General features: G+C 37.8%; 1 protein-coding gene across 1 annotated transcript; it reads left to right on the forward strand.

Annotated features, from left to right (window-relative positions):
* The first annotated feature begins 1,734 nt into the window (after nucleotides 1-1,734).
* LOC112679306 (alpha-protein kinase 1-like) lies at nucleotides 1,735-13,695 on the forward strand. Its single transcript, XM_025549055.1, has 4 exons — nucleotides 1,735-2,083; nucleotides 11,008-11,129; nucleotides 11,191-11,297; nucleotides 11,942-13,695. Exons 1-4 carry the CDS (start codon nucleotides 2,032-2,034, stop codon nucleotides 13,581-13,583), a joined length of 1,923 nt encoding a protein of 640 aa, XP_025404840.1. The 5' UTR covers nucleotides 1,735-2,031; the 3' UTR covers nucleotides 13,584-13,695.
* Nucleotides 13,696-14,080: the final 385 nt, after the last annotated feature.

Genomic DNA, 14,080 nt, shown 5'->3' on the forward strand with positions numbered 1-14,080 from the left:
ACCATGTGGTGTCTCCGTAGACCGTGACTGCAACTCGAATGGTAATAACAATATAATTTCGGTTAGTTAAATGTCGATATTGTATTCTAATTTCGGGGAAATCACACGAAACCGCATGTAATTTAAACGTTTTATACAACGGTTGTATCTTAATATTGATGCGTAGAAATCGGATTTTAACGATGACGGAACATTTTTCAAGTACTGATCATTAGCCCCGTAATGTGTTCGAATAAATTTATTTTAATACTTTTTTTTTTGTATTTGAATACTGGTTTTAATACTTTTCAACGTGTGTATATTCAAATACGTGTTTCTCAAAACTGTGCATAGATCGGCGAAGATAGGGGTTACGGTACGGGCAGATACATGTGCGTGCGTGATCGTGATCGTGTCCGTGGATCTATAAATAAAATGATTTATTTACGGTATTTTTGCAGAAAGATCATTTTACATGGGAAAAAACTATTCAGTGTAAATTCATAGTTGATGGTCACTTTTTTTTCTTTCGAAGAAGTGTTTGTATTACATAAAGTAATAATGAAGTGTTTTCATTTTTTCGATAATATTTTTCTGTAATTTTTTATAGTGAAATAAAAAATGTTAACATTTTAAAAATATTCACGTCTAAATAACATTAAATCTATTTCTGTTAGCAAAAAAATGAAAACGCTACGTCTACTCGTATATATAAAAAAAATATATAAAAAAAAAGAACCTCTTCTACCTATTTGCAATGAACAATTTAATTCCGCATAAAAATGTTCACATTTGATTCATGATAGCTTATTTATACAACATTTTTGTAAACATAAGAACGATTCGAATAAACAGTTTTCCATACATATTTTAGTAAACTATGATAATCTAATAGCTATACCTATAAACCATCTAGTGTATTCTACGTGAAAACCAACCGATTTATTCGGTATTCATATGATCCCATAACATTTCTGTAACGTTTCGCAAGCTGACAGAAGTAGAAACATAATAAAATATTCAAAAAATTATTATTGGAACGCGTTCGGATCGTTCTGCTATTTTAAAATTATTCCACTTTTTTTTTTTTAACCCATTTTACGCCCGTGGCACGTGTTTCGTACAATCGTGTCATCGCCAATCATGATATTGATCAAGAACGCGGAATATTGTGCAGAACCCGTAGGGAAACGAATAAATCGGACGCGGCACGATTCACGCGTCGACCGAGGATAGGGTTCAACAGGGGAAAAAACTACACGCGGCGCGATCGACGTTACGAGTGTTCCGTCCGTAGTTTGACGAACAGCGTTCGTAAACTCGTACGTTTTTCGTGGCACGAAAACAATAAATAAAAAACCGTAGACAATAACGAGATGAAACAGCGCTGAAGAGGGTTCGAACCCCGACCCCGTCTGTCCGGACGATTATAGGCAGGCCTGACGAGAAGGTGGGAAGGGATGATGATCCCCCGGGGCCGGAAATTAGGGACTGCAAACTATTAAAAATTAAACACGATTAACGGTACGAATTTAAGATACCCCCCCTCCGGGGGGGGGGTTCTTTCACAACGGCCCTGAGTATAGGTAACATACACGTGTACGGTCACCGACCGCGGTAGTGTTACGACGTACGGGTATCCGTACACAGGACTCGAAGGTACCGCACGAGAGGGGAGGGGTTCCGTGTTGTTGTTGTTGTTGTTGTTCCAACCGTTATCGCTGCGAACGGTCGGGAGCGCGTTTCGTTGTTTTCGTTCGATTAACCCTATCACCGCCGCGGCCGTCGTGAGAACCGGTGTGCTATGCTTTCACTTTCCGTCGCGTTTACGAGTTCGTGAGCAAAACGTAACTGGTTGTTCGCGGCACGGGCGTTGCGCAATCGCGGACAATGCGCGCCCGGGCCGGGTCGGAGATCGTGCGGCGGCCGTAAAACCGCACCCGCGTCTTCGACACACCGGTACACCGGCTCCAAGTCTCCTCGGACGCACTCCGCGCACAGTGATCCTCAGCCCATCGAACAGGACGGCCGTCTACGCGATACGACCGGGACATGGAGTACAACCGCGTCCTGGCGGTGCTGACCGCCGTTTTCCTGCACGCAGGTAGGTGTGCCCGTTCCGGTAACGATAAACAGGGCGGTAGCGAGTCCGTCGGACGGGCTCCGAACGATTGGTTCGATCGACAAACGCGACGACGATTCGTTCGTCACTAAGGCTGGGATTTCGATGAACTCTGTGCGTTGTTTTCCAAAGCTGACCGTGCGATGCTCGTCTTGTCACAAATTTGTTTTATGTACTTTTGAACGAGAATGAGAAGTTTTATTTTGCATTTTTTGGAATTTTTTAGTTTTTAGGTCATTTTCTTAATTTTTCAGGGCATTTTAGAGTTTTTGGAGCATTTTTGAAGTTTTTCGAAACAAAATACGAATTAGATATTTTATTGTAAGATCTTACATCAACATTGGATTTTTATATAAATGCAGTGCCGGATTAAACATCTGTGGGCCACTAGGTAGTTAAAATTTTAAGCCCTATAAAATTATTTTTTTTTTTACATTATTTTTACATCTTTAACATTACTATATAATAATTAAAATAAACAGCTTTAATAATAACCAACTATTATTTCTATTTTTTTCAAAATAATTTTAATATTATTACTACATATAACATCTACAACTTAATATATATCATATTTAATAATGAATTTTATCTCGTAAATTCGTAAATAAAATATAGGTACCTATTATTAAATAAAAAAAAAAAAATATATAGTTTTTCGTTTTCACGGGGCCTTTTAAATGATTGCGGACCTAAGACGAGCGCCTACTCCGCCTAATGGGTAATTCGGCACTATATAAATGTAATAAATTATAAGTAGATGCTCGTAATTCGTATTATATTAACGGACAATTGATGAAATGCGTCAAAACTTAGATAACGAGTGTAAAAATGATGTGTTTTTCAGATTAAACCAAATACAAGTCTATGATATCTAGCCTTAGATACAACTTTTTTTTTTTTAATTTATACTAATACTATACTAAATGCACTTGTAATGTATTTTTTGAATTCATTTAGTCATTTTTTTTAATGCATTTTGTGAGTTTTTCCGTCTTTTATTTTTTCATTATAGTTTATATAATTTTATTTATATTAAAATTATTAAAAATAAAAAGTTTAGTGCATTTTTTAAGGGTATTATTTATAGGTTTTAAGTCATAAAGGATTTTTTTTTTTTTAAGGAATTTTTCGGGGGTTTTTAAGGCATTCAAATGCCAGCCCTATTTATTACAATATAACGTTTTGATAATTTTACGCGAGAAACGTTTAGACCGCAGTACGACGGATTACTCAAGTCTTCACGAATCACAAGTGAGAAACGAGGCCCTCTTATATACCAGTGTTTTACTAAATACAACAGCACGATTCGTATTCTTCGAATTTTAACTATTATCTGATTTCCGTACAATATTTTTAAGTAACACAATCTGCACAAATACCATGAGATACTACATATGTTCCAACGATATAACCATGTAACAACACGAATCCTTTTACACACACACGCACATATCATTTATTCGATGGTATGGGAAAAAAAACGGTACAACCGAGGGCTTACAGCGATTGTACATCGAGTTCTATCAGGATCAGGGCTTCTTTTTTTTTTGTATTATTTTCCTTTTAAGTGCGATTTTCGGACCTTGCGCTGGAAAGTCAATACGCATCAACGTCGGCTGTCCATCACTTTTTAAATATCATAATCGTTATAAATCTAATCCTAGATTTGATTGGATATAAAATTGCGCGTTCGTACTACGGCCAAATAGGAGAAATTTAAATTTAATGATTATTCGGTAACGTAAAATAGAGGTTCGAAAGAGATCGATATCCATTGGAAATGAAGTCGGATAGATAGAAAAAATTGTAGTGAAAATCTCGTATTCCCCAAGATAATAAAAAAAGTGTAATGTACATCGTGTAAACTGTATTTAGTAATTTTGGAATAAAAATACTAGAAAATAATAATACGTTTTTGAGTTTTTGAATTTTAGATTCATAGAGATAAATAAATAAACAAACAATGTTATAAATAGTATGTACACAATGGTCCAAAACAAAAATATAGTAGGTATCCATGAGTATGAGCCAATTTCGACGAGAGAGAAAAATGATTTTTTCGAAAGCATTGTTCAGCTGAATAAATAATTTTCCTTTGGTCCGGTTTTATATAATCTACTTATTTTATGTTTTGAAAATTTATTTATTTATAATTTACTTTGAAATAGAAATTAAAATATATAGCATATATTTATTTATTTTAAGCTTTTAATGTTTGTATTGTGTAATGGCCGCATAGTGATAAGTGGACTTTTCAATATAAATACAAACAATTTAATGCACGTATAAACTGTTTACTTTTTTCATCGGTTTCTGTTATTTGGTTACATTTTATAGACGTAATATGAATGTTATTACCCTCGGTGTTTTTTTTTTCATATAAACATCAAGCTTATGAATGGTATTTTAAAAATCAAATTCCTATCAATATCACAAGTGTTTGATAGCCACTACAATGTTGCATACATCAACGATATATTTAGTAAAAACACGTTTTATACACTATATGATTTACAATGTTTTGGAGTTTTGGAGTACGTATTAATAGAGTAAAAATAAAACAAACAGTAAGCAATTGAAAAATGTGGTGAATTAAATTCTATAAATATGTATACAAAAATAAATTATGTAAATAAGTTAATACTTAGGTTAGGTAAACATATTATATATATATATATATTTGAATCGATGATTGCAGAAACGTCACGGTCACCTATTTTATGGAATTGAGATATTAGTTAAAACGTACACTAGTCATGTGTTTTTACAATCAACGCGTTGAAACACAGGACCTGCACGGGACTTATAGCACTTAAAAACACAATAGTAAGTGCCAAAATATACACTTAAAAACCTTATAATATGCATAAAAATATGCATTTAATATGTTTATTAATTTATTATTTTATTAATAATTATTAATTACAATTGTCAATTAGTGTATAAAAAAAAAAATCAACTGATTATTAACTTGTTTCTTGAATTTCCGAGTTTTTTTTTTAGTTTTATTCGTTGATTATATAATAATGGAAAAATTAAATTTGTCATTTAAATCAATAAATAAATTAGTTTACATTTATACTTCTTACCTTTAATTTTACAGAACGTTTTATAAACACATTATATTATATAATTATCGAATCGCTCGTATCGCTACATATTATAAAAATATATAATATTATGTTGCAATATGGGCACTACGGGCCATCATATCTATTAATCACAAAAGTTTTGAGTTGTATATAACATATAGGCACACAAAAAATCGCATTACCATTTTTTTCTTTAGATGGGTTGAAATTTGTAAAGTTGAAATTTTGAATATTTTTCCAAAATATGCATTCTTTTGTAAAATCTATGAAATATGCAAAAATATGCACATGCAAATTTGAAATTTGGTAACACGGCATTGAAAAATGAATTTATTTCTCAATCTGCTACATTTGACAATAAATAAAAAAAAGTATGCAAATGCTATAAGTCCCGAACCCTGCACATGACTAGTGTACGTATCAACTATTATCTCAATGATATATCGCCCTCCCTCCTAAAATACGCCCTTGATATGGTGGCATCATTTGTACGAATTTCAATTGGTGGTAAACACACGAAATTATTTGCGGCTTTCGCCTGGGACGGCGGACGGATTTTTTCCGTGCGGTCGTCGTCTTATCGGCGGTCTACGCAAATTAGGTGCACGCTTTTACGAAAGACGATTTTTATCCGTCCGCCGTCCATTGTCGAAGTTATTAGCTCGTTTTTGCTCCTCGTTATACGAGGACGTGGATATTTCGATACAGAATCGTTAATCTCTGCTGCGGAACGAAGAAATATCCAATGGGATAAGTCTTAAGATCTTTACAAAGATATAAATGGAACTGAAAATTCTCGGGAAGAAGTGTGTGTGTTCATTGATAGTTGGGGCGTAACCGGTGCATGCGATTGTTACGTCATTTTCGAAGTAATCGCAAATGACAACACGAAAACCACATGGGAATGGTGCGTTTTCATTTCGTGTTGAAAGCCAACCGAGTTGAACGTTTAAAAACGAAACATGTCCAAACGCAGATGGTTCAAGGGGAAAAATCGCAGCGTATGAAAACAACATCCATCTGGGAAGTAATTCGTACCGATCTTAACTATACGGTCGATACCGTTTTGTTGGGAAAAGGTCTTATGATCAGTGAGTACATCTTAAAGATTGGTTAGGTGACTGTCTACAGAATGTGCCGATTCCAGTCCGTCGATTACCACCGACCTGCGTCGACTTAAATTTCCGTTGCACTACGTTGTTACTCGCTTTGTGTTGATTCGTACACGGTGATTATTTTGTTTTCATTTGATCGTAGACAGGAAAAGAGGATGATTTGAATTCGAAAATGGACAGTTTTCACCCGAGTGGACGGAGTTTTATCGTTATATTTTACCGGACCACTTGGTGGCCTTGCCAGTTTGATTTGTCACCAGACAGTATACACTTTTCAATATTAAACGTCGTTGAGACTCCGCATGAATGTTTGCCATCATAACATAACACGTTGAAAATGTTTGGTTTGGACTTTTTGATGGCATCCGAACGTGTTTCATAATTCCAAACGTGACCCCTTGCTCTAATGGTCCTCTAATGTCCGGTTGCACAACAGGATGGGCGCCCTAAAGCCTAACTACTCTCCGTCCGACCGGTTACGGTTTTCATTTCGTAACGCAAAACGTGTTTTTCATTGGAAAAACTCTTGACCGGATACGGTGAACGTTTAGAGGGACGCGTTCTCCGTCCTCACGCGAACCAAAATCCCTACGGTGGTACCTAACCAAACGGACTTCTGGACAATGACTGAACGAATGTCTGGAGGGGATGATCAGGAAAAAAACGGTGTACGCGCTCGTACCGATAGCGATCAGCACCTTGGCCCGCTGACCACCGGTGTCCTGTCCCCTCGCCGGATCGATAAAAAGTGGAATGAAAAATAAAAAAAACACCGTGATCGACGACAACCGGGTCGGGTCCGCACCAGAACGAGCGTAACGGCTAACCGAGTGGACCGCGTTGCGCACCGGCCGACAGTGTGTCACTGTCACGCGACTGGTTTCGCGTGACGAATGCCGAGTCGAAGATTGTACGTGCGTTACGCGAGTGGGCAATCAGTGCGATGCGAGTAAAAAAAAAAAAAAAGTATAACAGAAACGAAAAACGATATGCAATGCACGAAGAACTACACGCCGGCGCCCGTGCGTTACAAGGTCCGTGAAAAGGCAAGACCGAAAACTAAAAAAATAAATAAATATTAAAAAAATAAATAAAACCGGTTCGTGAAAATCGCTATACGGTTTGCTGAACCCGTCCGATTGTTGTGCACTCGTGTGTTGTTGTGAGACCGTTGGCAAACTTCGCTCCGTATTCGCACACCAATTAACAAAAACGTTCGTGAGCGTTTCGTTTTCGTTGTGCAACCGTTAGCCGTCGTCATCGGATACATTGTAATGAACGAGAACGGTGTACACCGTTCTTTCTGAGTACAGGTTTGCTTTTTTCTTCTACCCTCCCCTCCCCGGGTTTAATCGAAAGACCGGGAGGGATTTATTTTCACATATCTGCATCCCGGCTTCTCGTCGTCTAATTGACATTTAATACGTCATCGTCGTAACATGCCCGGCATCCGATCGTCCTCGCAGTGTATTTTATTTAGGCCCCCGAGTTCCGAAATTCCTCACATCCTGATGTCCGCTCCGTTAGCGCTCCCGGTCTAGCTTCTCCTTTTCATCCGTAACAGTCACTTCCATTTGGTCGAAAGACCGAATTGTCCTCCGAACGTTATGTCCTGCCAATCACCCTCTGCGCTACTTTCTGTTGGCCAGCCCACGGGGGACAGTAAAACAACGTGTGTTCTGCCGTGTACTCAATCCACCCACAGTGTAAGCACCCACCTTAAAAAGGTAATTCTGAAAACACCCATGACCTATAAACGTACACGTTTGATACACGATGGAAGTACTTGTACGTTATTATTAGGGTTAGGATTGTGTACCTCCATAGTATTCAAAATCAACGCGCGTAAGTGAAAAAGGCCAAGAAGTCTCGTTAGAAACACACCGAATTAAAAACCAAAATAATAACGATTTGAAATTCCGATTATTTTTATTCTACATTGTATAAATAATGCGTATAGCTAACACGGCACACGTTTACTGAATCTCAATTTTATTAGTTCCTACCCTAACGAAACGGACGATTTTGATTTTCCTGTCGAACGACCGACGTAGCCCGACAAAATTATTGTCACTATATTATCGGCGAAATAGATACGACGAGTGGTACGCGTTTAATATACGCCAAAGTATAATTTAGCTCATGGACTACGTTTGCGTATTAACTTGCTCGTGCACAGGAAAAATGTCTTTTCGCACGATCCGGACAATGGCGTAATTCCATCACACATGTAACTGCGAGTTGGGTATATATTGCTCAATTATGACAATTGGAGGGAGGGGTGGAGAATTGTAATAGAAACACAGCTCAAACCTTGTGTTGAGTTAACATTTTTATCTCCCAGGCTGGTCGCTGACATGCGATTTTTAGTTGCGCAACGGTTTAATCGCATCAGTGACTTCCACAGCGTTCAAAGACGATAAGCTCACATGCAATCGATCAGTTCGATCAACTAATTTATGTTTTGTCACAAATCGTTCGATTTCGCGTTCAAATCTTATGCGTTATAGTGTGACAGGATAATTTAGTTCCATGCGTGAGCGCGGTTATAATCAAACTGAAACAAAACTGGGTGACTAACCTCAGGTGACAAAATTATGACCATCGAATAGATCTGATTTTCTGGAGATCAGTATAATATCGTTAAATTCAAGTACTTAGAAAATAAATCACGAGAAGTGCGTACGAAAAAAAAAGGTTACCGAGCAAATAGTTTCCAACGATGCAAACCGACTAATGATGTTCACGTATTTGATGTTCTGGGGAACGAGACGTCAAACCATAGCGTAATAATATTTAAAAAGAAATGAATATATATATTGCTCTTTGCAGGTCTACCGTTTTGTTGGAAAAATAAATAAATCGTAAAAATATGAAGAATAACAATAAAGTCCGTTGAGAAATTCGGTAGGCGGTGAAATAGAATAAGTGTAAACGAATTGTTTTTTTTTTTTTTTACCGACCTTTCTTTTCATTTATTTTTTTATTTTTCTTAACGGTTACTAGCTTTAGTCGCATTTGATCGATAGTGGGTACATTTAATTTAAAAATATATTATGTAATACAAACAATGTCTTTGATATCTAAATACAATTATTATCAACAGAAAATAATGTTTCGTTTGAGATCAGTTTAAATTGTATTCTACGTTTCAAATGAAATAATGGTTTCATGGAAGAGAACTGATTTGTATTGTAATATAAAATAGGTACTTAGTACTTAATTGACCTTTACAACAAAACAACGAATTCGAATTCAATTGAATTCTATTTACAGAAACCAAAACTTATAGAATTAATGTTGGTATTAATTAAAATCTATCCGGATTTGAATTAAATAAGCTTTAAAAATTTAGCTTTTCAATTTTAACGTTTAACGAAAAATAGTTTGAAAAAATTATAGTTAGATAATTTTATTTTTGAAGAAATATATTTTAATTATCATTTCTTATGTTCAACTAAAACGATTTCAGCTGCTCCACTTTCTTACGCATGATTAGAGGGATAGCTAACCAGTTAACAATTTCCTTTTATGTATAAATATGCTTCACAAAATGTATTATAGGTTACTCGACATTATTCAGCAGCAATAAAAAAAGCTGTTGGCTGAACTATATTCTAAAGTTTTTATAATGTGATCAAAAAAACAAGTCTTAATATTTTAAATAGTTCATAATCAGACCATGTATCGAATTTATTTACGATTATTTAATCTATTGCAACACCAACAAATGAATTCAACGCACATAACATGTTTTATAAAATATAAAATAATCGCGTGCATAAATTAATTTCAATCTAAATATTAGTAACCGCATCATACAAAATAAATTAACATAAACAATCCGTCTGATACATTATTTGAAAGTAGTTTTGAAATGGATAGACCGTTTTTAGAATTCAACTTCATAATACACACGCAACGTACACCACAAATATTTATTATCTAGTATTTGGTATCTATGAATATTACGAAGTAAATTATAATATTTGTTTATTGAATTATTTTTGATTTGTGACATCACTAGCCATTGAATGTGGTTGATATTTGGTTCGACAGTAACGATAGATAGTCGGTAGGTTGTTTTAGGGTGTATTCGGTTATGGGAGGAAAGGATGACTGTTTTTTCTGTCAGCGCGATCCAGAAAGTAAAACCACCGATGACCAATATTTAAACCGGTAACTCTCGTTCGATTACAGCCATCTTGTTCCGCTTAGATACAGACATTTTATTAGGGAATCGAATTCGTCAAACATAAAATGGTTGGTCCTAAGCCATCATGATGTAACTGATCTTCGTTAGTGGACCACATTATCCCGATTGTATCGCTGAACATAAAATTTTATCACAGGCTAAGGTACTTGAAAACTTTCAAGTTTTCAAAAGTCACATTTTATAAAATACGAGTACTCATCATTTAGTCTATCATTTAAATACACATGTTCATCTGAGATTTCTGTCTACGTAACAACTATTTATGCTCCGAACGTATTTCATATCGTTTTATTGATTATTTATTTGCTTATTTTTTTTTTTTTTAATTAAATAATAATTATTTAAATTTTTATTAATTATTATTTAATTATTTGAATTATTCAATTGATTAGTTTCTTTTTCATCCATCGTGCGCTAAATTTAAATAAAACGACTTTTTCGAAATCGTTCAATGTGAACTAAATAGTAATTGTATTTCAGATGCATTGTTCGTAACAACAGACAATAACGTCCAGGAAATAGAAAAAGTTACATTAATAAATGAACCGGCTGTTTCGAAAAGACAGGTTGATTTCCAAAACAGCAATTTCGATCAGCAACAGGTAAGAGATTTTCGAATGCCTACGGTTAGTCATTAGTAAAAAAAATTGTGATTTTCCATAGATTCCACAGGAATATTTCGATTTCATCCAACAAACAGATTCGACGGCGAGCAGCGTACAACAGTCCGGGCAACAAAATAACGTGCAACGGCCAGCTTTCGTACCTGGGTAACTATACCAATAATTTTAACACGGTATACGGTAAGGGGCGGAAAGACCGAGTCGTCGAAAATTATACTATAGGCAACCGAACTACTGAAACGCATCACATTCCGAGCGTGCACAATGGCGTGGCCGTGGTAAGGTATACGATAGGTTGAACAATTTAAAACAGGATTGTTCCTTTTTTGATCATCACGTCCCGTTGTCCCGACAAACTTCGAATGGGACGCTTCTTATCCCGTTTTTAGAAAATTGTTCCGTTTTAATCCCGTTATTTCCATATTATATTTTAAAAAATATAATAGTTTTGAAATGTTACAATGTGTTGTTTAATGAATAATTAAGGGAAAATATTATTTAATAATATTTAAAAGAAAATGACTGTTTATGATATGACAGAGATTTGGACTTTAACTCTCGAGATTTGTGTGCATATATTTGAATGTATATGGATGAGGGTTTTTTTTGGGGGGGGGGGGGGGGAAATTAACAGCTGTCCCAGTTTTTTTTATTTTTTTATATGGTCACGCTAGTTTACGACGGTCACCTATTTTACTTCATTTGCCGACTCGGGGCGTATCCATCGTCTACCACGTGTTTGTGTTACGTGACATTGCCGAGATTTTATTCTGGTCGTGTTTCGTGTACAGATCGCTGTCGGGAGTTTTTCCGCCGACGACCACGACCACCCTATCGCCGTTCGCGGTCCAGCAAAAGCGGTTTCAAGAAGAGTACGCGAGGAGAACTCTAGTCGAACAGCAAACCGCGTTGCTCAGAGCACAGCAAAGGCAATTGGCTCAATCACTGCCTGCGACTCAGTTGCCCGTTCAACCGTCATCTGCACCCCGACCACAGCAACCGCTACGGTTCGTAGATCCCAACGGACAAGTGCGTCAACAGAACTTCTTACCAAGGCAACAGGACTTTATCGGGCAGCAGCAGCAGCAGCAGGACTTCGTCTTGCAGCAGCAGCAAGATTTCGTCGGGCAACAGCAGGACTTTGCCGTAGTGCAACAAAATGACTTCGCAGCACCCCCACAACCGGTGTTCGCCGAGCCCCAGCAACAGGATTTCACGGCACCCCAACGACCGGTGTTCGCTGAGCCTCAGCAACAGGATTTCGCGACGGCACCGAGACGTGTAAAGAACGCAGTACCGGCGGAAGGCACCGAGCCGTTTTCATACGCTGAGGTCCACTTTGGACCGACGCCCGAACGGAACAAACCGGTAGTCAGCCAACCGAAAGGCCAAAGATCCGTTCCCAGGCCGAGGGTGAATATTGTGCAACCGGAGCCCATTTCCCAGCAGACCATCGACCGTCCGGCGACCGTGGTCAATCCGATGGCGCAGTTCAACACGCAGCTGCTGCAGAACGTGGTCTACATTCAGCCAAACGGACAGATATACAAACCGACCGAGGAAACCGAACCGGTGGTGCAGATACCGCGAAAAAATCACCACTACCAGCCGATCGATTCCGGTGCCGTAGTCAGCGACTCGTCCACGACTGCTGCCACGAGTCTAGCGGAGGAGGAGGAGCCGATGATAGTGATACCCAGGCCAAAGAAGCCGGTGGTCAATCAGAGGCCTAGACACGAAGGCCGGAAAGCCGGAAACAGAGCTCAACAACAACAGCGACAGCAAAAACAGCAGCAGGAGCAGCAGGAGCAGCAGCAACAGTCGTCTGAAGTTGAACCGGACAATTTTCTCTCATCACTGCTGAGTCGGCTTCAACAGCAACAGCTCGAGCAACAGCAACAGCTTGAAAAACAGCAAACCGTGCAGGTTGTTACCGCGCCCAGAACTGGGGGCAGCAGCAGCAGGACCAACCAGAAGCCGAAGGGTGGCAACCGGGCCGTGGGCTCCAAGTACTTGGCGGACAAGAATCAGTTGCAGCTGTTGCAGTTCCCGCACGAGCTCAAGTCGCTGAGCAGTGCCGAGCTCAGGGTACTGGAACAGGCCAGCGCGCAGATCGCCGTCGCCAACGACAAGTCGGTCGAGCGGAAGCACGTGCACCGGACTAACAGCAAACCGGCGGTGACCAAGGTTACTACGGTTGTTCCACCGCATGAGGGCCTTGACCAACTTCAGCTTCAAAACCGCAACCGACCCGTGCCCACACCGGTCGAGCTTAACGAGCAGCAGCGTCAGTTCTTGGCCGCCCAGGGCATCCGGAACTTGTATCGGGTGGACTACGACCAGGCCGGAAACGAGTTGCCGCTGACTTACGTGCTGGCGCTGGACAATAACCGACCCGGCAGCCAACCACCTACTCATAATACCTTCGAATAATATCATTTGTTGTGTGTTATAGAAAACGTGCCTACTATTATGTATAGAAAAAAATATTTTATTGTAAGCTATATCATTAGAATTTTTTTTCTTTTTTTATGTAAATAATCTAGTGTAGCGTTTATTATTATAATTATTATTTCATTGTTTTTTTCTTGAAAACATTCTAATTTTTAATCTTATATTACGTTTTAATTTTTTTCAAAATATAATCCAAACCAAAAATAATGAAGCGTAAGCTTATAATATTATTGTTCACATAAAATGTTCCAACAACATCTACAAGTATTAACAGAAACAAAACACGTATCGTCAAAATGACCAGTGACATACCGTTTTCGAAGTAACGTTTTCTATTCTAGATGACTAAACCTGTTTTTCTTACGGCTTTGGAATAACTACTGAAAAAATCAAAAATTCACATTTTTCAAGTAACTCTTCCGACATGAAAAAGCGTTTACGTGGATTAACTAAAAAAAAAAAAATAAATAAATAAA

The sequence above is a fragment of the Sipha flava genome, unplaced genomic scaffold (assembly GCF_003268045.1).
Source record: "Sipha flava isolate LNK unplaced genomic scaffold, YSA_version1 134_pilon_pilon, whole genome shotgun sequence".
NCBI lineage: Eukaryota > Metazoa > Arthropoda > Insecta > Hemiptera > Aphididae > Sipha > Sipha flava.

What these genes read in the sequence shown, in the direction of transcription:
- LOC112679306 (XM_025549055.1), top strand. Translation starts at nt 2,032, where the DNA reads ATGGAGTACAACCGCGTCCTGGCGGTGCTGACCGCCGTTTTCCTGCAC. An exon ending in CGCCGTTTTCCTGCACGCAG is followed by an intron (nt 2,084 to 11,007) that starts GTAGGTGTGCCC and finishes ATTGTATTTCAG; the next exon opens with ATGCATTGTTCGTAACAACA. An exon ending in CGGCCAGCTTTCGTACCTGG is followed by an intron (nt 11,298 to 11,941) that starts GTAACTATACCA and finishes TTTCGTGTACAG; the next exon opens with ATCGCTGTCGGGAGTTTTTC.